Source organism: Lipotes vexillifer, unplaced genomic scaffold, assembly GCF_000442215.2.
Source record: "Lipotes vexillifer unplaced genomic scaffold, Lipotes_vexillifer_v1.1 scaffold230, whole genome shotgun sequence".
Classification (NCBI taxonomy): Eukaryota; Metazoa; Chordata; class Mammalia; order Artiodactyla; family Lipotidae; genus Lipotes; species Lipotes vexillifer.
In genome coordinates, this window is record NW_006775143.1 from 6307801 (window position 1) to 6333109 (window position 25309).

Sequence of the window (25309 nt, forward strand, 5' to 3'; positions counted from 1 at the left end):
CAGGTTTGATCCCTGGTCAGGGAACTAGATTCCACATGCTGCAACTTGAGTTTACGTGCCACAACTAAGAGTTCACATGCCACAACTAAGAGTTCACAACTAAGGATCCCACACGCTGCAACTAAAGATTCTGCATGCGGCAATGAAGATCCCACATGCCTCAACTAAGACCCAGTGCAGTCAAATAAATAAATAGTATTTGCTCGATGAGGAACTGAAAAAAGGAACAGAAGGACTGGAATGTACAAAGAGAGTGGATGGTGGCCTCAGATAAGCTTGTTAGTCAGTCCAGATGCAGAGCACAGTAAGCCATGTAAAGGGTTCGCTGATTTCATCCATATGCCATGGAAGGAGAATGACATTAGGTTTGTATTTTAAATAGATCACCCTAACAGCAGTGTAGAGAAGATATTGGAGATGGATAAAGAGGATACAGAGGACAATTTAGGAAGGTACTGGGGTTGTTCAGGAGCTTGAGGATGTATGCCTGGGTCAGGATCGCAGCAGTGGAAATGGAAAGAAGTCCGCATATTTGAGAGAGAACTTCAAAGCAATATCACAAAACTAGGTAACTGACTGAATGAAGAGGAAAAGGTAGGGAGGGTGCAAAAGAATGATCTGCTTTGCTAGTTTCTGGCTTGGGAAGCTGGGTAAATATTGCTGTGTTTTTTACTGAGAGGACTACTGAAGAAGAGCAGATTTAACAAGTAATGCCAAAGGCAGGTATTGGGAATGGTGAGTTGTTACGGACATTTTCAGATTGAGGTACCTTTGTGACAGCCAAATGAAAATGTCAAATGAAGTCTGACTGGGCTAGGAAGATAGATACATAAGGAATCGGCCCCTATGGTCACTAAAGCTATGTGAGGGGTTGAGGTTTTCCTAGACAAAGTCTGTAGAGTATAAAGAGTGCTAAGACAGTGACCTGAAGAATATCAACATTTAAGGAAAGGATGGAGAAGCATCTAGCACAGGAGACTGATAAGACATGATTACAGACGCAGAAAAAAGCAATGGAGCGTTTCCAGAAGGAAAGAGAGGTCAACAGCATCAAATGTTGCAGAGTGGTGACAAGGTAAGAATGACAAATGCCTACTGGTGACACAGAAGCCACCGAGGACCTTGGTGAGAGCAAATTCAGTGGAATGGAGAAAAATGACACCAGAACAGAGTGAATTGTAGATGGAAATAAGTTTGGCTCTGAAAGGGAGAAGAAAGATGGGGGGTGGGGGGGGGGTGACTGGGAAGGTTGTTATTGTTGGGGTTTTTTTAAAGATAGAATAGACTTTGGGAATGTTAAAAAACCACTGGGAAGGAGGCTTCAGGATGAAGAGGTGGAAGAGACAGCACACATTTCCTGAGGAGGCCAGAGGAAATGGGATCTAGAACTTTGCTACTCAAAGTGTGATCCATGAACTGCAATACTGTCATCACAGCAGAAATGCAAACTTCAGACCCTATCTCAAACCTACTGAATCAGATTCTGCATTTTTAGCATGCCCAGCGGTGATCAGTATGGACATTAAAGCTTAGGATGCACGGATGTGGAGTTGAGGTCTGCCTGTTGGGAGAGGAGGAAGAGAGGTCAATGCCTACAACAGTTTGCTATCAAATGGAAGGAAGGTGAAGCAATTCCTGTCTGTAGGCTTCCCTTATCTCTGTGAAAGAGGAGGTCATTTTATTTGCTGAAACTGGCAGGGAAGTGGTGAAGGGAGAGATGGGAGACTTGAGGAACACTGAGAGGTTTAAAAGAGTCACTGTGGAAAATGAGGCAATAAGCTGACCACAGAAACACAGAATTCTGACATTGGAGAGGAGCAGTGATGAATTTTTACTGGTACAGATTCACTGGGTGGTGTGATTCCACCCCTCACCCCCTGCCATCTCTCCAGCAAGACTTAGCAGCCTGGATGCAAGTGTGGAGCAGCCAGAGAGTTTGATCATCCAGGACTAGGATTATGACAGCTGGTGACATAAGCACCAGGTCAGGAAGTTTAGGATACAGGTAAAAGAGTGATTGAAGCAATAGACCATGGGTTCTAAGAAAAGGAAGTAAAAACAGGAAGATGCAGATGGATTAAGATAAAATAGAGGTGACAAAAGATAAAAGAACTGATAATGTCCAAGTTTGTGTACAATGGGACTGTGGTGGCTAATTCTTAAAACTCTTGTCAACATGCATTAATACTATGTTGAGAAGAAAAATACTGAGAGATTTTAAAAGCTGACTGCATTCAGAGTGACCTGAATAATCTCAAAGGTAAAAAATGGCAAGGGAGTTCCCTGGCAGTCCAGTGCTTAGGACTCGGCACTTTCACTGCTGTGGGCCCCGGTTCAATCCCTTGTCAGGGAAGTAAGATACCATAAGCCCGTGGTGCAGCCAAAAAAAATTAAAAAACAGGCAAGGTGCGCATGGTTGATAAATGACTGTATTATACTATCTGTCATGATCCATATATCCTCCTAAATAGGATTTTCTCTCAATTACATACACTAAGGAGTTATTTACCACTGGAAGTATCTGTAAGGGAATTTTATTTTACATATGTGCATATGCACTGATATTAACTTAAAAATACAAATTGGCAGAACAGAGAAGAACCTCAAAAACAAGTAGAAAACAGGTCTGTCACTTATATGTGGAAATACCAGTTTAAAACAAATAGATATAATTATGGGTCAACATATATGAACCCCATGGTAACCACAAATCAGAAACTTAATAGACAGACAAAAACCAAAAAGAAAAGAACACAAAAATACAAATCAGTAGTTATTTGCTATTCTTAAATGTCTACATTCTTGGGTAAGGGTCTGGATATAGCCAACTATTCCAGGTTATTACTGCTGGAGGCTGATACACTTCCAAGGGAAATATCCTACTTTGTTTCACAAAAGCTCCAGATTACTAGAAGTAACCCTTACCTGAGAGTTCAAACTGATAGACTGCTTGAGTGGCTTTAACAACATCATCACTGAGAGAGTCCTTAACAATTCTAAATGTCCCTTCCACAGCTCCAGAACGTGGTTTTGGTGGTGGCTGTGCCTCCTCTTCTTTCAATTCTGGAAGAGCACCTATAAAATGTTATTGATATAAGTACCTTTAAAGCCTAGGCAATGTAAGGTCACACACAAAATTAATTAATTAGCAAAAAGACTTGCTACCAATTAGACCCATTTAACCAAAATGACCTTAAATACATTCAGTGGCATCTTAAAGCATAAAAGCATAAATCAAACTGATGGAATAACAGCCAAACATGTCAGTTACGATTATAAATGTAAATGATTTATACTCTTCAAGTAGAAGACTACCTCTCAGATTAGCTTTTAAAAAAAGCCACTAATTTATACAGTGTTTATAATAAACAGATTTAAACAACCTATTAGAGTTTTAGTGGTAACAAGTAATCACTCCTTTGTCATTGTCCCTGAGTTCCAAAACCAAATGAGAAGACTGTGGAGTCAGAAAGATGGAGATCAGAATACCAACTGTGTAAATAAGTGGAGATGAATTGGCGACTGTAGCTTGAATCAACAGCCAAGTGATCTTCTCAATAACTTTACCTCTAAATTAAACATATTCACCTAGTCTTTTCATCCCTGGATTGAACCTGCCTCCTCCCATCAAGGAATGGAAATGCCTCTGTAAGTAAAGATCATGTGAAAACTGAGAATAGTCTACTCTGAAAGAAAGAAGGCTCAAAAGGGTCTAAACCACACAAACTCGTTTCTTCTCCCAATCTCAATCAGATTGGTCCCTCCCACTAGATGAAGAGGTAGGTCAAACCACTAAAATAAATATTACATTCATGTGATACAATACTAAGTTGCCAATTTCAAAAATTTGTTTTTGAAGACTTGGATAATATTCACAATATAATGTTAAGTAAAACGAAGAATATACAATTAAATATAATATGATCCAATCAGGTAAAGTATATATTTGTGGATATGAATTTTAAGTTATATTTTCAAAAAATAAAAGAGACTGGAAACAAATAAGCCAAAATACAGACAGTATTTATACTTGGATGGTGGGTTACATGTGATTTTAAAAATTTTCTTTATGCTTTTCTGTACTAAGCTTTTCTATACAAATTAATTTAAAATGGTATCAAAATTGATTAAATTACATTACAAAATCTATTGGATGTGGCCAAAGTTACATTAAGGGGGTAAATGCACAGTCAAAATTATTTTATTATTTTTAAAGGAATAAAAATGAATATTAACCTAACAAGCAAGAAAAGGAACAAAAATGTGTGACCTCAAAGAAAGCAGAAAAGAGAAAATAATAAAGCAAAAATGTTTAAAGTAATGAATCAAATGGTTGCAGAATTTTGTGAATATACTAAATATATGTAAATTATACCTCAAAGCTGTTATAAAAAGAAACAATCAGTAAAGAGAAAAGCAGTAGAATGAAAAATGAAATAAAATTTAAAATCTGGTTCTTTTGAGAAAAAACAATAAGATACAGTAAAATTGGGCAACTTTCTGGAAAATTTAATCAAAGAAAAAAGGAGAAAAAAAACTTTAAAAAGAGAAAAGGGATAAAGTAAATATGAAAAATTTAAAATTATAAATGAATACTACATGTCAACCCTTAAATAAATTTTAAAACTTCAAATGGACAGTTCTGGTTTTTCTATTTTAGAAAAAGCCAATAATTGAATAACAAAATAAAAACATTTTCAAAGAAACAACTTCAGAAAAGACTCAAATAACTTAGTAGGTGAGATATGTCAAACCTTCAAGGAAAAGAACACAGAAAAAAGAAGTTACCCAATTGACTGCCATACTCAAAATACAACAAAAAATAAAATATAGAAAATATATAGTAAAAATGTAGACATTAATCTAAATGACTGATAAAAAATCTTAACCAACATCTAATACCTTACTTATGGGTAAAATCTAAAGATTTTCCCATTAAAATTAAGAATAAAATAAGAACACCTAAAATAAATAGTTTCAATAAATATTTCCAAATTCTCCTGGAAGTTTGAGTCAGTATATTAAGAAATATGCCAGAAATAATCCTGTAAGATACTATTATTATATGTAGACCGTAAGTTTGGGCATTTAGGAAATTCAAGATAATTACTCAATGGTAATTACATCAACTAACATTTATAGGGGACTTACTATATAAATTTCACAATATGATGCACTATCTATTATACTTAATCCTCATGATACTCACATAAGGAAAGTGAGAGCTGAGAAAACTGTTTCAGAGAGCTGAAGTGACTTGTCCAAGGTCACAGATATAAGTGACAGGGACAGGACTTGTACCCAGATCTGTCTTATCCCAAAGTCTATGCTTTCAGTAACTGTCTCTCTATTAGAAACTATTAGAAGTCTAAAACAAGACAAAAACTCATGAAGGTGACCAGATATAAAATAAATATAAAAAGTTAGTTTCCCCCTTCTTATTTAGAATGTGTCTTGTTTAAGAAAGCATTTCAATATGTTTAATAAAATAAACACAATTCAAGAGTAAAGTAAAAAGGAGTGAGGTTTTAAAATGGCAACTGGAATACTCAGTGACACACCTAAGGTTACATGGCAGTATGTGGCACAGCAGGAATTACAACCCAGGCATGTGGCACAGCAGGAATTCCAACCCAGGCAGTCTGACTGGGTACTGCTTCCTCTACATTTTCTTCTATGTCTAACTATGTAATTTTATACAGCCAACATAAAGGCTGAGCAGAGAACCAAGACCTAAACTCAGCAGAACTGGACCAAGCAGAGGCTGCTAAAAGTGAGGAAAGCAAAGACACAGGCTTCCTTCAAGTTTCTGGAGGCAGGAAATATATAGGAATGTATTTGGTTTTAGTAGGTATACTACCAGACAGAACTAAGTTTGTCATATAATAACTGCTGGAACTCCTACTTCAGGTGATTTGTCTATTAATCAATATATCATCTTTATCACCTGAGATGCCAAGGAGATGGCAGCAAAAACTACAGTGTAGCCTTGAAAGACATTTGCCAAGAGATAAACTGCATCATTTATCACCTGAAATATTTAGACATAGCATGATGACTCTGCACAAGACAATAAAACTTTAGGAGACAAAAAACAAACCAGTAATATATTTGAAAAGTACATTCAGTACACAACAAATATGGAAACTTTTGGTAAACAAATGAAACCAAGTTCCCCTAAAACAAGTTTAACAGGTTTATGATTAGTCTCTCTGTGCAAAACTTTATTCCCTTTTTTTAAAATAATATTTGCCTTTCTCAGTCAAGCAGTACTATTTTTTTTAATTTATTTACTTTATTTTTGGCTGCGTCATTGGGTCTTTGTTGCTGTGCGCTGGCTTTTCTCTAGTTGCGGTGAGCAGGGGCTACTCTTAGTTGCAGTGCAGGGGCTTCTCATTGCACTGGCTGCCCTTGCTGCAGAGCACGGGCTCTAGGCACGCGGGCTTCATTAGTTGCAGCACACAGGTTCAGTAGTTGTGGCTCGTGGGCTCTAGAGTGCAGGCTCAGTATTTGTGGGGCATGGGCTTAGCCGCTCCTTGGAATGTGGGATCTTCCTGGAACACGGCACGAACCTGTGTCCCCTGCACTGGCAGGCAGATTCTATTTTTTTTTTCTTTAACATCTTTATTGGAGTATAACTGCTTTACAATGCTGTGTTAGTTTCTGCTTTATAACAAAGTGAATCAGTTATACATATACACATGTTCCCATATCTCTTCCCTTTTCCGTCTCCCTCCCTCCCACCCTCTCTATCCCACCCCTCTAGGTGGTCACAAAGCACAAAGCTTACCTCCCTGTGCTATGCGGCTGCTTCCCACTACCTATCTATTCTACATTTGGTAGTGTATATATGTCCATGCCACTCTCTCACTTTGTCACAGCCTACGCTTCCCCCTCCCCATATCTTCAAGTCCATTCTCTAGTACGTTTGTGTCTCCATTCCTGTCTTACCCCTAGGTTCTTCATGACCCTTTTTTTTCCCCTTAGATTCCATATATATGTGTTAGCATACGGTATTTGTTTTTCTCTTTCTGACTTACTTCACTCTGTATGACAGACTCTAGGTCCATCCACCTCACTACAAATATCTCAATTTCGTTTCTTTTTATGGCTGAGTAACATTCCATTGTATATATGTGCCACATCTTCTTTATCCATTCATCTGTTGATGGACCATTAGGTTGCTTCCATGTCCTGGCTATTTTAAATAGAGCTGCAATGAACATTTTGGTTCATGACTCTTTTTGAATTATGGTTTTCTCAGGGTATATGCCCGGTAGTGGGATTGCTGGGTCATATGGTAGTTCTATTTTTAGATTTTAAGGAACCTCCATACTGTTCTGCATAGTGGCTGGGTCAATTTACATTCCCACCAACAGTGCAAGAGGGTTCCCTTTTCGCCACACCCTCTCCAGCATTTATTGTTTCTAGAGTTTTTGATGATGGCCATTCTGACCAGTGTGAGATGATATGTCACTGTAATTTTGATTTGCATTTCTCTAATGATTAATGATGTTGAGCATTCTTTCATGTGTTTGTTGGCAAACTGTATAACTTCTTTGGAGAAATATCTATTTAGGTCTTCTGCCCATTTTTGGATTGGGTTGTTTGTTTTTTTGTTATTGAGCTGCATGAGCTGCTTGTAAATCTTGGAATTAATCCTTTGTCAGTTGCTTCATTTGCAAATATTTTCTCCCATTCTGAGGGTTGTCTTTTGGTCTTGTTTATGGTTTCCTTTGCTGTGCAGAAGCTTTTAAGTTTCATTTGTTTATTTCTGTTTCTATTTCCATTTCTCTAGGAGGTGGGTCAAAAAGGATCTTGCTGTGATTTATGTCATAGAGTGTTCTGCCTATGTTTTCCTCTAAGCGTTGGATAGTGTCTGGCCTTACATTTAGGTCTTTAATCCATTTTGAGCTTATTTTTGTGTATGGTGTTAGGGAGTGTTCTAATTTCATTCTTTTACATGTACCTGTCCAGTTTTCCCAGGACCATTTATTGAAGAGGCTGTCTTTTCTCCATTGTATATTCTTGCCTCCTTTATCAAAGATAAGGTGACCATATGTGCGTGGGTTTATCTCTGGGCTCTCTATCCTGTTCCATTGGTCTATATTTCTGTTTTTGTGCCAGTACCATACTGTCTTGATTACTGTAGCTTTGTAGTATAGTCTGAAGTCAGGGAGCCTGATTCTTCCAGCTCCGTTTTTCGGGGTCTTTTGTGTTTCCATACAAATTGTGAAATTTTTTGTTCTAGTTCTGTGAAAAATGCCAGTGGTAGTTTGATAGGGATTGCATTTAATGTGTAGATTACCTTGGGTAGTAGAGTCATTTTCACAATATTGATTCTTCCAATCCAAGAACATGGTATCTCTCTCCATCTATTTGTATCATCTTTAATTTCTTTGATCACTGTCTTATAATTTTCTGCATACAGGTGTTTTGTCACCTTAGGTAGGTTTATTCCTAGATATTTTATTCTTTTTGTTGTAATGGTAAATGGGAGTGTTTTCTTGATTTCACTTTCAGATTTTTCATCATTAGTGTATAGGAATGCCAGAGATTTCTGTGCATTAATTTTGTATCCTGCTACTTTACCAAATTCATTGATTAGCTCTAGTAGTTTTCTGGTAGCATCTTTAGGATTCTCTATGTATAGTATCATGTCATCTGCAAACAGTGACAGCTTTACTTCTTCTTTTCCGATTTGGATTCCTTTTATTTCCTTTTCTTCTCTGATTGCTGTGGCTAAAACTTCCAAAACTATGTTGAATAAGAGTGGTGAGAGTGGGCAACCTTGTCTTGTTCCTGACCTTAGTGGAAATGCTTTCAGTTTTTCGCCATTGAGGATGATGTTGGCTGTGGGCTTGTCATATACGGCCTTTATTATATTGAGGAAAGTTCCCTCTACACCTACTTTCTGCAGGGTTTTTATCATAAATGGGTGTTGAATTTTGTCAAAAGCTTTCTCTGCATCTATTGAGATGATCATATGGTTTTTCTCCTTCAATTTGTTAATATGGTTAATCACATTGATAGATTTGCGTATATTGAAGAATCCTTGCATTCCTGGAATAAACCCCACTTGATCATGGTGTATGATCCTTTTAATGTGCTGTTGGATTCTGTTTGCTAGTATTTTGTTGAGGATTTTTGCATCTATGTTCATCAGTGATATTGGCCTGTAGTTTTCTTTCTTTGTGACATCCTTGTCTGGTTTTGGTATCAAGGTGATGGTGGCCTCGTAGAATGAGTTTGGGAGTGTTCCTCCCTCTGCTATATTTTGGAAGAGTTTGAGAAGGATAGGTGTTAGCTCTTCTCTAAATGTTTGATAGAATTCGCCTGTGAAGCCATCTGGTCCTGGGCTTTTGTTTGTTGGAAGATTTTTAATCACAGTCTCAATTTCAGTGCTTGTGATTGGTCTGTTCATATTTTCTATTTCTTCCTGGTTCAGTCTTGGCAGGTTGTGCATTTCTAAGAATTTGTCCATTTCTTCCAGGTTGTGCATTTTATTGGCATAGAGCTGCTTGTAGTAATCTCTCATGATCTATTGTATTTCTGCCAGTGTCAGTTGTTACTTCTCCTTTTTCATTTCTAATTCTATTGATTTGAGTCTTCTCCCTTTTTTTCTTGATGAGTCTGGCTAATGGTTTATCTATTTTGTTTATCTTCTCAAAGAACCAGCTTTTAGTTTTATTGATCTTTGGTATCGTTTCCTTCATTTCTTTTTCATTTTTTCTGATCTGATCTTTATGATTTCTTTCCTTCTGCTAACCTTGGGGTTTATTTGTTCTTCTTTCTCTAATTGCTTTAGGTGCAAGGTTAGGTTGTTTATTCGAGATGCTTCCTGTTTCTTAAAGTAGGATTTTATTGCTATAAACTTCCCTCTTAGAACTGCTTTTGTTGCATCCCATAGGTTTTGGGTCGTCGTGTCTCCATTGTCATTAGTTTCTAGGTATTTTTTAATTTCCTCTTTGATCACTTCGTTATTAAGTAGTGTATTGTTTAGCCTCCATGAGTTTGTATTTTTTACAGATCTTTCCCTGTAATTGATATCTAGTCTCATAGCGTTGTGATCCGAAAAGATATTGATACAATTTCAATTTTCTTAAATTTACCAAGCCTTGATTTGTGACCCAAGATATGATCTATCCTGGAGAATGTTCCATGAGCACTTGAGAAAAATGTGTATTCTGTTGTTTTTGGATAGAATGTCCTATAAATATCAATTAAGTCCATCTTGCTTAAATGTATCATTAAAGCTTGTGTTTCCTTATTTATTTTCATTTTGGATGATCTGTCCATTGGTGAAAGTGGGGTGTTAAAGTCCCCTACTATGAATGTGTTACTGTTGATTTCCCCTTTTATGGCTGTTAGTATTTGCCTTATGTGTTGAGGTGACAGGCCGATTTTTAACCACTGTGCCACCAGGGAAGCCCCAAAACTTTATTCCCTTGCTTGTCTCCTCTGACCTTAGTGCCTTTCTTGTCCAGTCTGACCTCAATTCTAAGCTAATTGAACACTAATCAACCAGAGTCAGATGACTAAAACTGCTGTTGTCGATAACATCATTGATGTACTAAAACTGCTGCTGTAGATTGCATCATTACTGTACAAACTCAGAGCAAGATGAATTAACAGGCCCCTGAGCCATGGACCCCCTGGCCAGAGAATCATAAACTAGAGACATCCTGACTCCCAAAACTATGATTAAGAAATGTCACAAGAACTCCTTCACATGAAAACTAATATAAAACAAGGGCAGAAAGTCATATATAACTGGCTGAGATGAAAAACCAATAAAATAAAAAGGAAATGGGAAACATGACAAACAAAAAGTATAATAGCAGAATTAAAATAAACATTAGGAGCAATATGGAAGAGAGATGAATGTGTCTAAAATCTTATCAGTTATACAGAGTACAAACTTGAAAAGGTCTCTCAGAATGCAGAAGAAAAGAACAAAAATATGGAAATAGTAACAAAAGATAGTGAAAACTACAGGGGAAAGGGACAGGGTAGCCAGACTAAGTGTTTCTGAGGGCAATCCAGAAAAACTGGAATAGAAGCAATTAAAACTATAACTAAAGAAAAAAAGAAAAAAGAAACTGGAGGTTGAAAAAAAAAAAAAGACTGAGTGAACTCCCTGTGTTGCAATGGGCAGGAAAAATCAATGAAGAGGGCTTCCCTGGTGGCCCAGTGGTTAAGAATCCGCCTGCCAATGCAGAAGACATGGGTTTGAGCCCTGGTCCGGGAAGATCCCACATGCCAAGGAGCAACTAAGCCCGTGCACCACAACTTCTGAGCCTGCGCTCTAGAGCCTGCAAAGCACAACTACTGAGCCCGCGTGCCTAAAGTCCATACTCTGCAACAAGAGAAGCCACCACAATGAGAAGCCCACGCACTGCAATGAAAAGTAGCCCCCGCTCACTGCAACTAGAGAAAGCCCGTGCACAGGAATGAAGACCCAACACAGCCATAAATAAATAAATAAATAAATATATTTTAAAAATTAATAATTACATATATGTTATACAAAACAAATACACAAAGCACAAATACCAGAAAAAGTACAAGGCTGTCAATATTTTCCTCCCCCTTTGGAAATGAGGGATACACATTGACCTCTGGGAGAGACACTGTGAAATCAACATACAATAGATCTGGATATGGATGTAAAAAATCACGTGAAAGAGTTAAGTTAGATCTCAGGCCAGAAATACTGAGCTACTACCTATATGAATATATTAATGTATCTACAGAAAACGTCAAGTATAATTGCAGTTGACTGAAACATCACTTCTCCACTTAATTTTTTGTACAGGGAAGAGAGGCTTTAGCCAAAGGAATTTGAGAATTCTGAGCTCCTAGATGAGGGCATCCCGCCTGTAGAGATGGATATAGGGATTGCAGTCAATGCACCTGACATATTCTGATCCCAAAGACAAAAATCACTCCTATCAAAGCCCGATGTCAGTAAATATTTATCTTACATTCTGCTTATCTAACCCATCTTATCCTGAGTCCATGGTCATGAAACAATCTTCTGACAATGATTCTGTTCTCTATGTCATTATGCCCAGAGGGAGAGAACGAGCTGCTCACAGCAACTCCATGTTTAGTCCGTGAGATGGCAACTCCTCATTATAAAATAAATTGGATTACTGGGGGGAAAATATGCTAATACTTCAAGTATTCAGGAGTTAGGAAATTAATTTAAGTTTACTGGTTAAGGATATGGACTTTAGAATCAGAAAAATATGAATTTAAATTCTGGCTCTGCCACCTGCCAGCTCTGTGATCTCCAATGTAAAATGAGGACAATGATACCTGCCTTGTAGGATTGTAAGTATTAAATGAGACAATGCATGCAAAGTACTTAGCACAGTGTTTGCCATATGGCAGGTACCCAATAAATATTTGTTGAAAAACAACATGAATGTATGTGATTGATAAGTGGTTCTTATTATTTAAATTTGGTATTTAAATGAGCTTAGTTTATACGCATCTTCCTCTAAAACACAGATCAAATCTTAGGGTACTGGGCAAAAATCTGGATTTTGGACTTGCCTGTCTTGAAGATAGACTCTTCTAGACTTTGATAAGCTCTCTAACTAACTTCTGCCATTCTGTATGAGGCCTTTTGAGGAAAAGACTGACAGCCTTGTTTTAATACTCTGATATATCCATGAGGCAACCAAATCAAAGACCTAATTTTTAAATTTTTTTTAAATTTAAATTTTATAAGGAGTTATCTCTAGGTGATGGGATTATGAGTGACCGTTTTCCCTTCTATATTTTTCAAATTATCTATAATACAAAAGAAAAGTTGCCTTTTTTATTACTTAATTTTTTGAAATTGCCTCCAAAAATTCGGACAAAGAAAAGATAAAGATAGAAAAGATGAGATTAAGCTAGAAATAAATTTTGTCACCGAAATGCATTGTGGTAAGGTTCTATAGGTTTCCTAAAGGTACAGAAGAAATGTTTTCCTAAACTTTCTAGCCTCCACCTAAAAAATCTATGGTCACTAAGGAGATTCACAGAGTCTATAATGTAAAAATAAGGTAAGGGCCCAGAAGAAGCACTGCTATTCTTGTTAATAAACCATGAGAGAGGTCTTCCCTGGCGGTCCAGCAGTTAAGACACTGCACTCTCACTGTGGGGGGCGTGGGTTCGATCCCTGGCAGGGGAACTAGGATCAGTGCAGCCAAAAAAAATAAACCACGAGAGAAATTCTTCTCATGGGGTTTCACTGGAGAGTGTTTCTTCTGACATCTTTCAGTAAGTTAGTGGCATCATGCCAGAACACAAAGATTAAAATGTAAACTCTGGACCAATTCAAGAAAGCCATTGTTTCTAAACTACAAAAACAAAACAGGGCTTCCCTGGCGGCGCAGTGGTTGAGAGTCCGCCTGCCTATGCAGGGGGACACGGGCTCGTGCCCCGGTCCGGGAGGATCCCACATGCTGCGGAGCGGCTGGGCCCGTGAGCCATAGCCGCTGGGCCTGCGCATCCGGAGCCTGTGCTCCGCAATGGGAGAGGCCACAGCGGTGAGAGGCCCACGTACCGCAAAAACAAAACAAAGCAAAACCCAAACCTCCTTTGCAGATAATTTCTCCCATAAAGTAGTCACACTGCACAAACTCTGAGAATGGTGTCAGATGTATTTTGATGTGATACATTTTTCCTCAAAATAAAGTATCACCACAAAACACCTAAAAACAATGCCAAGGAAAAGAAATAAAACCTTTAAAAAGGTGTATTTTAAAGACAACTTTTTTTTTAAATCAAATGAAAAGAATATATCAAAAACTTCTTACTGGTAGAAGGAAAAGACAACCTTCTTTGCTAGAATTAACTAAGACATTACTTGTCTAGTTTAAATTACAAAATAGGGAATTCCCTGGCGGTCCAGTGGTTAGGACTCGGCACTTCCACTGCCAGGGGCCCAGGTTCTATCCCTGGTCAGAGAACTAAGATCCCACAAGCCTCATGGCACATCCAAAAAAAAAAAAAGAAAAGAAGAAAAAGCTTAAAAGCAGAAGGCAGAAATGTTCAATTCTACATCTGGAAGAAATACATAAGTTATTTTCCTACAGAAAATATGGTCTACGTCTTACCATGTGTTGCTGGTTCCTTGGTAACTACAACTGGCTGTTCATCCAGGAAGAAATCTGGTAACAAAGGATGGCCTGAAAAATTGACCCCAAAAATAATCAGGTTAATGTAACAACTTAAGTATATTAAGATTTTAACACCTGTTTAATAAACGCTATATGTTTTTATTTTATTGAGAGAAGGTCGTTCCTCATTAAGAAGAACTTGTTTCCCATCTCTGTCGATGTGTGTCTGTCTTTCCCTCTCAGAAGATTAAAAAAACTGGAGGGCAGGAACGCACCAGCCTTTGTTATATCCTAACACTTAATCATAATTCCATAATCATATTAAGTTCTCAACACTCGATAGGATTTTTAATTTAAATCAAATTTAAAATTTTGTGCATTAGTGCCATTGTGTCTTTAAAACCTAAAGTGATAATTACTGAGTACTATGATTGTACCATAAGCCAGGTACCGTGCCCAGCACATTATATACTTTATTGCATTTAGTTCTTACAAAAATCCTGTGTAGAAATTATCTTTCCCTTATTTTAACCAATAAGGAAAGTGAGGCTCAGAGAAAACAGGTGACATGCCTAAGGCCGCCCAGCTAGTGAGCAGCTGAGCAGAAATGGGAACTGGGTTATCTCCTCCCAAACTCCACTTGTTCTTAATCACTATACCATATTGCTTCCCTCACAGGATTGCTATGAAGGCTAAACAGATACTGTATATAAAGGTGTTTTTTAAAACTGCAAAGAGCTATTTAATTCAATTCAGTTCAAACTGAAGAGACAGGGATGATACAAATAGAAACGTGGTTTCTGTCACCTAGAAGCTCAACCTAATGAATAATATTTAAAATACACTTTTGCACAAATAAATACAACTCCCATTTGGGGCTATATTGTCTATTATATAGTATACTTTATACATAAATTAAAAATGCATTATCATCACCATCCTCACCTACAGTTACAATGGTAAGAATTATTTTTGAACAAGGGGCTTCCTGAGATCTTCTCAAATACCCGCTTGTACATGGGGTAGACCCTGTTCATTCACCTTCACCATTCATCATGAAGTTACTCTCAGACTGCACTTAGGAGACAACATTTGGAAAGCCCATAATCTTAAAAAGTTTTTGTAAAAAACTCACCACTTTGTCATCTGTTACCATATCCTTGAAGAAAATCTTTACTGTGTGATTTTAAGGCCAACTTTAAAAACTAATTTTCATTTTTGGTCTCAAGATTTGGAAATGGTTAGAAGCTGATGTGACCTTCTCTATCTGTGCATCACTTAAAAAGCCTTCAACTCACTTCTATTTTCCCTTTCTCTGTTTTTCCAGTTGTGTTGGCCTGGGTTTTTCCTTTCACTAGGAGGACAGCTTTTAAAAGAGCATATTAATTTTATAATCACATAAACATGTACACAAAACAGATGTATGTCCACTGCAGAAAATGTGGAAAAACACATCACTACTTTTGAAAACTATATGCATTACCTGGTGTAACGGCATACACATCAAAATTTTTTATTCCTTCTTCTTTTAAGATATTTTCATCAATAATAAAGTTGCCAGTAAAACTTTTTGGCTTTTTGAAAATGCAATATGCAGCATCTGCAATAATATCAACTTTTCTACATTGGCTTTCAATACCAGATCCTCCCAGCATATCCATAGCAGCAGTGTGTATGGCTGTAGAGAAAACAAACATACACATATGTAACTCTAAATCAAGTAATAGGACTATGGGAGTAACAAGCAAGACAAATAATCTCTTTATAACTCAGGTGATGAGAAAAAGGTCCAGAGAGCTTAAAGGATTTGCCAAATGTTTTACTGACATAACTGGGTAGACAACACATGTTCCTTGCTCTACACATCGCCTTATACAGTACTCCTTCATGAGACTTATGGCAAAATTCAATTAGATTTCTGACTAAGAATGCTCAAAGAATTTGCATACCATTCTTGAGAGACAAGAAAGCCAGTGAGGAATAACAGCAAGAGCACTGAGCTGTAAACCAGGTGACTGACATTTTTAAGCTAACTATGCCGTGACTTTCGGCAAGCTACTTTAACATCTTTCGGCCTCAGTTTCTTGTTTCTAAAATATGCAGCTCCTTTCCTAAGCTTATATTCTCTTTTTCCTCTACTAGAATATAGAGACTCTGTTTTTCTTGTTCATCACTGTTTCCCTAGTTCCTAAAACAATGACAAATATACCATAAACATTCAATAGATACTGGCTGGACTTGGGGGTAACTTTTAAGTTCAGATACTACTTTCATTTATGAAATACTAGAAAATAAAGAGAATTAAAAGGAAGAAATTTTTTTTTTCGGCCACACACTGCGGTATGCCAGATCTCAGTTCCCCGACCAGGGATCGAACCTGTACCCACTCCAGTGGAAGCGTGGAGTCTTAACCACTGGACCTCCCGCAAAGTCCCAAGGAAGAATTTTTAAATTATCGATAATCCCCCTGCCCAGAGATAATTACTATTTTTTAAATAAATTTATTTATTTGGTTTTAGTTTTGGCTGTGTTGGGTCTTCGTTGCTGTGTGTGGGCTTTCTCTAGTTGCGGTGAGCCGGGGCTACTCTTCGTTGTGGTGCGTGGGCTTCTCATTGTCATGGCTTCTCTTGTTGCAGAAAACCGGCTCTAAGCGCCGGGCTTCAGTAGTTGTGGCATGCGGGCTCTAGAGCACAGGCTCAGTAGTTGTGGCTCACGGGCTTAGCTGCTCCGTGGCATGTGGGATCTTCCAGGGCCAGGGACTGAACCCATGTCCCCTGCATTGGCAGATGGATTCTTAACCACTGTACCACCAGGGAAGCCCAGATAATTACTATCAATATTTGCATATAATTCCCACTGTTTTCAGTGCATATAAATTTTAATTTTATTTATTTATTTATTTATTTATTTTTGGCTGCATTGGGTCTTTGTTACTGCACACGGGCTTTCTCTGGTTGCAGCGAGCGGGGGCTACTCTTCACTGTGGTGCATGGGCTTCTCACTGTGGTGGCTTCTCTTGTTGAGGAGCACAGGCTCCAGGTGAGCCAGCTTCAGTAGTTGTGGCACACGGGCTCAGTAGTTGTGGCTCGCGGGCTCTAGAGCACAGGCTCAGTAGTTGTGGTGCACGGACTTAGTTGCTCCGCGGCATGTGGCACCTTCCCGGACCTGGGCTCGAACCCGTGTCCCCTGCACTGGCAGGCAGATTCTTAACCACTGCACCACCAGGGAAGCCCCTAATTTTTAAATTATATGTTTTTTATGAAGTAACTTGAAACTCTACCATTAATACTACATTATTAATTACACATTGTCAAAGTTGTAAATAGTAACAACTCAATTTACATATGTATTTTAGCTTACATTTAAAGCAATGAAAGTCAATTTGTTTAAATGTACGTTAGGTGTCAGAGTTTCTAGTAATTTAGATAAACTCTCCATTCCACTATTAAACCATCCTGAAATCATTACATACTGGAATAACTTACACATTTCAGTCCACAAGATGAAAAGTATATAGCTTTTAAGAGCCACTGACCCTTTTCACTCATTCAACAAATAGTTATTGAGCCTTACAAAAAAAGGCAGGCACTATTGGAGGTATTGGGGACAGATGAGTGGACAAAACAGACAAAAAGTCCCTACATTCATGGCAATTACATCCTAGCACACATTGCTCTTTCAAAGAGTGCACATTAACTTGGGGAATTTCCTAATAGCATTGAAATAGAAGATACCTCTCCATATTGTAACTAAAATTCCTTTACTAGGAATAATTTTTTTTTACTTTACCAATAGCACAAGAGCTCTGGCCTCACTCTTAACGTGGTAGCTTATTAATAAAAAATAGCAGGGACTTCCCTGGTGGCGCAGTGGTTAAGAATCTGCCTGCCAGTGCAGGGGACACGGGTTTGAGCCCAGGTCCGGGAAGATGCCACATGCCGCGGAGCAACTAAGTCCGTGCACCACAACTACTGAGCCTGAGGGTTGTCTTTTGGTCTTGTTTATGGTTTCCTTTGCTGTGCAAAAGCTTTGCAGTTTCATTAGGTCCCATTTGTTTATTTTTGTTTTTATTTCCATTTCTCTAGGCGGTGGGTCAAAAAGGATCTTGCTGTGATTTATGCCATAGAGTGTTCTGCCTATGTTTTCCTCTAAGAGTTGGATAGTGTCTGGCCTTACATTTAGATCTTTAATCCATTTTGAGTTTATTTTTGTGTATGGTGTTAGGGAGTGTTCTAATTTCATACTTTTACATGTACCTGTCCAGTTTTCCCAGCACCACTTATTGAAGAGGCTGTCCTTTCTCCACTGTATATTCTTGCCTCCTTTATCAAAGATAAGGTGACCATATGTGCGTGGGTTTATCTCTGGGCTCTCTATCCTGTTCCACTGGTCTATATTTCTGTTTTTGTGCCAGTACCATATTGTCTTGATTACTGTAGCTTTGTAGTATAGTCCGAAGTCAGGGAGCCTGATTCTTCCAGCTCCGTTTTTCGTTCTCAAGATTGCTTTGGCTATTCGGGGTCTTTTGTGTTTCCATACAAATTGTGAAATTTTTTGTTCTACTTCCGTGAAAAATGACAGTGGTCGTTTGATAGGGATTGCATTCAATCTGTAGATTGCTTTGGTAGTAGAGTCATTTTCACAATCTTGATTCTTCCAATCCAAGAACATGGTATATCTCTCCACCTATTTGTGTCATCTTTAATTTCTTTCATCAGTGTCTTATAATTTTCTGCATACAGGTCTTTTGTCACCTTAGGTAGGTTTATTCCTAGATATTTTATTCGTTTTCTTGCAATGGTAAATGGGAGTGTTTTCTTAATTTCATTTTCAGATTTTTCATCATTAGTGTATAGGAATGCCAGAGATTTCTGTGCATTAATTTGGTATCCTGCTACTTTACCAAATTCATTGATTAGCTCTAGTAGTTTTCTGGTAGCATCTTTAGGATTCTCTGTGTATAGTAACATGTCATCTGAAACAATGACAGTTTTACATCTTCTTTTCCGATTTGGATTCCTTTTATTTCTTTTTCTTCTCTGATTGCTGTGGCTAAAACTTCCAAAACTATGTTGAATTATAGTGGTGAGAGTGGGCAACCTTGTCTTGTTCCTGATCTTAGTGGAAATGCTTCCAGTTTTTCACCATTGAGGACGATGTCGGCTGTGCGTTCGTCATATATGGCCTTTATTATGTTGAGGAAAGTTCCCTCTATGCCTAATTTCTGAAGCAACTAACAAAAGGATTAATCTCCAAGATTTACACACAGCTCATGCAGCTCAATAACAAAAAAACAAACAACCCAATCCAAAAATGAGCAGAAGACCTAAATAGACATTTCTCCAAAGAAGATATACAGATAGCCAAGAAACACATGAAAGAATGCTCAACATCATTAATCATTTGAGAAAGGCAAATCAAAACTACAATGAGATATCATCTCACACAGGTCAGAATGGCCATCATCAAAATATCTAGAAACAGTAAATGCTGGAGAGGGTATGGAGAAAAGGGAACACTCTTGCACTGTTGGTGGGAATGTAAATTGACACAGCCACTATGCAGAACAGTATGGAGGTTCCTTAAAAAACTAAAAATAGAACTACCATATGACCCAGCAATCCCACTACTGGGCATATACCCTGAGAAAACCATAGTTCAAAAAGAGTCATGTACCAAAGTGTTCATTGCAGCTCTATTTACAACAGCCAGGACATGGAAGCAACCTAAGTGTCCATCATCAGATGAATGGATAAAGAAGATGTGGCACATATATACAATGGAATATTACTCGCCATAAAAAGAAATGAAATTGAGATATTTGTAGTGAGGTGGATGGACCTAGAGTCTGTCATACAGAGTGAAGTAAGTCAGAAAGAGAAAAACAAATACCATATGCTAACACATATATATAGAATCTAAAAACACACAAAAAAATGGTCATGAAGAACCTAGGGGCAAGACGGGAATAAAGACGCAGAACTACTAGAGAATGAACTTGAGGATATGGGGAGGGGGAAGGGTAAGCTGTAACAAAGTGAGAGAGTGGCATGGACATATATACACTACCAAATGTAAAATAGCTAGCTAGTGGGAAGCAGCTGCATAGCACAGGGAGATCAGCTAGGTGGTTTGTGACCACCTAGAGGGGTGGGATAGGGAGGGTGGGAGGGAGGGAGACACAAGAGGGAAGAGATATGGGAACATATGTATAACTGATTCACTTTGTTATAAAGCAGAAACTAACACACCATTTTAAAGCAATTATACTCCAATAAAGATGTTTTTTAAAAAAAAAAGAAGAATCTGCCTGCCAATGCAGGGGACATGGGTTTGAGCCCTGGTCTAGGAAGATCCCACATGTTGCTGAGTAAGTAAACCCGTGAGCCACAACTACTGAGCCTGCGCTCTAGAGCCCACGAGCCACAACTACTGAACCTGCACGCCACAACTACTGAAGCCCGTGCACCTGAAGCTTGTGCTCTGCAACAAGAGAAGCCACCACAGTGAGAAGCCCATGCACCGCGACAAAGAGTAGCCCCTGCTCACCACAACTAGAGAAAGCCCGCACGCAGCAATGAAGACCCAACCCAGCCAAAAAAAAAAAAAAGCTAACATTTATTATGTGTGTCCTGTGCTGGGCATGCTGCTACATACTTTACGTACATTATCTGAATGAATTCCATGAGGTACGTACTGTTATCCTCATTTTACAGATGACAGTACTCAGGCACAGAGGGGTTAAGTAACTTGCCCAAGGTTACAGGAGCTAGAATTCAAACACGTGGCTGCCTGACTCCAGAGCCAGGCTCTTAGCCACCATGTGACTAATGGGCATACTTTGTTAACCAACAGTTTTGAGTTCAGTTATCATCTTACTCCCATAAACTGCAGAATTTTTCTGTAAGTATTTCAGTATAGTCTACAATGAGACTATATGTATACATACACACTCCAGTCTCACTGTAGACTACATGAATGGCATGCAAATTCTTAAAAATTATTAATTAAGAATATGCCATGTAAGTATATACATGTCATGTATGTGTGTGTGCATCCATACACACACACAATGTAAGAACAAGGAATGGTATTCCCAAACAACCTACTGTTACTTTAATGACCTTTCTACGGAAGATACAAAGAAGGCACAAATAAACCCCCCAAATCAGGAAATGAGCCAAACAGTTATTCTCAACAAAGTTTCTACGATGTGAACAGGCCAACCCAACAGGTTATAAGACTGACAATAAAAACAGATTAACAACATGATCAATCAAGTCAAATTCCCTGATGATTTCTGGCAAAAAATATATATATATTCAAGATTTGTAATACACCCCGGATCACAAGAATCCTAAAAGTAGCCCTAAAACTTAAGTCTTATTAAGGAATAATTGGAAAAGTATCTGTTACCTTTGAGTGATTCTCCTGATTACAGCTTTTTTTTTTTAAAGATGTTTTTGACGAGGAACATTTTTTTAAAGTCTTTATTGAATTTGTTACAATATTGCTTCTGTTTTATGTTTTGTTTTTTTGGCCATGAGGCATGTGGGATCTTAGCTCCCCCACCAGGGATTGAACCTGCACCCCCTGCATTGGAAGGCAAAGTCTTAACCACTGGACTACCACAGAAGTCCCTGATTACAGCTTGTTTTATTGGAAATTTGGAAAAGTATGTAAATAAATTTCTTTATGTTTTCTAAGCACAAGAAATAATTATCGTTTTTCGTTTTTTAAGTATTTTATTGTGGAGATAAATATATATTTTAACCATTTTTTACCACATGTATATACATTTTAACCATTCTTTTTGATGACTTGGGTGCACTTTATTGGTTTTCTTTCAGGTTGACCTTTCTTTTTAAAACATTTGGCTTAACTAGCCAAGAGTTTTGTTTTTAATTGATTTTTTTTTTTTTAATTTTTGCTTGCGTCGGATCTTCGTTGTGGCATGCGGGATCTTCCGTTGCGGTGTGCGGGCTTCTCTCCACTTGCTGTGTGCAGGGTTCTCTCTACTTGTGGTGTGCAGGCTTCTGTCTAGTTGTGGCATGCGGGTTTTCTTTCTCTCACTGTGGCACGCAGGCTCCAGAGCGCATGGGCTCTGTAGGTGAGGCGTGCAGGCTCAGTAGTTGTGGCGCACGGGCTTAGCTGCCCCATGGCATGTGGGATCTTAGTTTCCTGAGCAGAGACCGAACCCGCGTCCCCTGCACTGGAAGGCAGATTCTTTACCACTAGACCACCAGGGAAGTCCCAGATTAACAATTTTTAAGTGTACAGTTCTTTGGCATTAAGTACATTCACAATGTTGTGCCACTATTACCACCATTCATTCCCAGACTTTTCAAAATATCTTTTAAATAATTTACTGGGTTGGCCAAAAGGTTCGTTCGGGTTTTTCCATAACATCTTAAATAAATTTGTTTATTATATTATAGATGTTTCAGGACTTCCTGGTGTTCCACTGTAATGAAAAAGATCCCGTATGCCTCAACGAAGATCCCACATGCTGCATCCAAGACCAGACGCAGCCAAAAAATAAAAATAAATAAATTTTAAAAAATTATAGACGCTCCATGTGTTTAACATTTTATTTGGACTTCTGTATACACTATAGTATGCTCACCATTAAGTTTACTTTCCATTCATCACCATATAGTTGATCCCCTTTACTTACTTCACCCTCCTCCTCCCTTTCCCCTCCGGTACCCACTACTCTGTTCTCTGTACCCAGACACAAACGTACACTCTATTTTTTTTTTAATAAATTTATTTATTTTATTTATTTATTTTTGTCTGTGTTGGGTCTTTGTTGCTGCATGCAGGCTTTCTCTAGTTGCGGCAAGCTGGGGCTACTCTTCGTTGTGGTGCGCAGGCTTCTCATTGCAGTGGCTTCTCTTGCTGTGGAGCACAGGCTCTAGGCGTGCAGGCTTCAGTACTTGTAGCACGTGGGCTCAGTAGTTGTGGCTCGCAGTCTCTAGAGAGCGCAGGCTCAGTAGTTGTGGCGCACAGGTTTAGTTGCTCTGCGGCACATGGGATCTTCCTGGACCAGGGCTCGAACCCGTGTCCCCTGCATTGACAGGCAGATTCCTAACCACTGCGCCAGCAGGGAAGCCCCCACACGTACATTCTTGTATGTATACACTGAACCGAAGATACCACTGATTATAAAGTGTACCACTGTCAGGGACTTCCCTGGTGGCACACTGGTTAAGAATCCGCCTGCCAATGCAGGGGACATGGGTTCAACCCCTGGTCCGGGAAGATCCCACATGTCACGGAGCAACTAAGCCCATGCACCCATAACTACTGAGCCTGCGCTCTAGAGCCCATGGGCCACAAATACTGAGGCCATGTGCTGCAACTACTGAAACCCATGTGCGTAGAGCCCGTGCTCTGCAACGAGAGAAGCCACTGCGATGAGAAGCCACTGCAATGAGAAGCCTGTGCACCGCAATAAAGAGTAGCCCCCGCTCGCCACAACTAGAGAAAGCCTGTGCGCAGCAACAAAGATCCAATGCGGCCTAAATTAATTAATTAATTAATTAAAAAAGAAAACAGTGTACCAATGAGGAAAAAAACCCTGCCAATTAAACTACAATATATCATCAACTATAAATGCAACCTGATATCAAAGATGTAAAAATGTGAAAATATGGGCATCTCAGAATCAGTGAAATACGGTATAAACTGCTTAACCTTGTTGGTAAGTAGGTCCCTTGAAAAACGGAAACCAGTTTTGGTTTCTAGTACCAAGAGAGGCCAGCTGCCACCCTGTCACCTTGACCTCCCCTTAGCTGAGTTCCCACGTCTACATGTAATGTGGTCCAGGTGACAGAGGACTGCAGCTATTCTGTGATGCTTTTGTTATCTTCCTCTCCACTGCCATTTTCAAGTTCAGGAGCCACCAGTTCCAGACTCCCCACCCCAGCTCACATGAAACCTAACCAAAAGTGGACCTTTGGGACTTCCCTGGTGGTCCAGTGGTTAAGACTCCGCACTCCCAGTGCAGAAGCCTGGGTTCAATCCCTGGTCAGGGAACTAGATCCCACATGCTGCAACTAAAGGTCCCGCATGCCGCAACTAAAAAAAGATCCCACATGTTGCAATGAGGATCCCGCACGTGGTAATGAAGATCCCGCGTGCAGCTACTAAGACCCAACACAGCCAAATAAATATTTTTTTAAAAAGTGGACTTTCCTCTCCTACCACACTTGTTCTGACCAATCCAGATGCAAGACCCAGCAGGCATTTTCAATAGCAGCCCTCATCCCTCCTCCCCTCCCCACCCTCCACGTCAGCAGAAACTATGAAATGGGTTTTGTAAAATGAGAAAATTATAGTTTTGAAGGTGACATAGTCGCGTGCCTGAGATCCTCATGTTGTGGAACTACTAAAGGCATGCCTTCTAGTCCATTTTCTGGATGTGTTGAATTCACTGGCTTGAAAGTTCTAGACCCAGAAGGGGTAATGTAGTCAGTGTAGAGAAGGAACACCGAGCCAGGGAGGACGAAAAGTGTGGACCAAGACACTGTTTTGATTGTAGATAATATATGTCACATTGTACTCATTTCATTAAGTGCAATAAATCTCCTCTTCCTGGAAGGGCAGTAATGTTGGGAGATTGCTTCTGGTTCCAGCAAGCATAAAGAAAGAAGCACTCTACTCAGTCCAGAAAGAAGACATGTGTTTTTTAAATAGAGGCCTCCCAGACAGCCAGGAGCATGAACACCCTCTCAAATCCATTCTCATTGCCTCCATCATGAATAATGCAATATTCTAGCTAGGTTTCCTGCCTCCTCTTTCCACAAACTTACAAGTCATCCTATATTCAGATGCCAAATTAAACTTCCTAAACCTCATCAGCAAACCACCGCTCCTCTTTTCCTTCTTCTTCTTACTGTTCTCCTGCTTCTAAAATTCTAAAGTGGCTCTCCACTGAATAAATTCAAGCTCCTAAACTCAGCAATCAAGCCCCTTGGGCTTAGTTTGTCCATCTTCCCCACAACCTCATACCCCCCCCCCAACATTCAGGCCAATATGAACCCATTTGCAGATGCTCAAGTTCAGAGGGAAATAAACAGCCCACACCCCATCATGGGTACAGTATATTAAACCCCTTGTAGTTCCACCAAACACATAGTATTGTCCCATACTGCAGCCTTCTTTGTTCGCTCTACCAGGAATGC

General features: G+C 39.0%; 1 protein-coding gene across 1 annotated transcript in view; it reads right to left on the reverse strand.

Annotated features, from left to right (window-relative positions):
- The window catches only part of HSDL2 (hydroxysteroid dehydrogenase like 2), a 64398-nt gene that overhangs the window by 10161 nt on the left and 28928 nt on the right, over window positions 1-25309 (reverse strand). Inside the window, exons 6-8 of the mRNA XM_007449766.1 lie at window positions 15604-15798; window positions 14118-14189; window positions 2926-3075 (exon numbers count right to left, since the gene is read on the reverse strand). Coding sequence (XP_007449828.1) covers window positions 2926-3075; window positions 14118-14189; window positions 15604-15798 — 417 coding nt within the window. The remainder of the gene's footprint in view (window positions 1-2925; window positions 3076-14117; window positions 14190-15603; window positions 15799-25309) is intronic.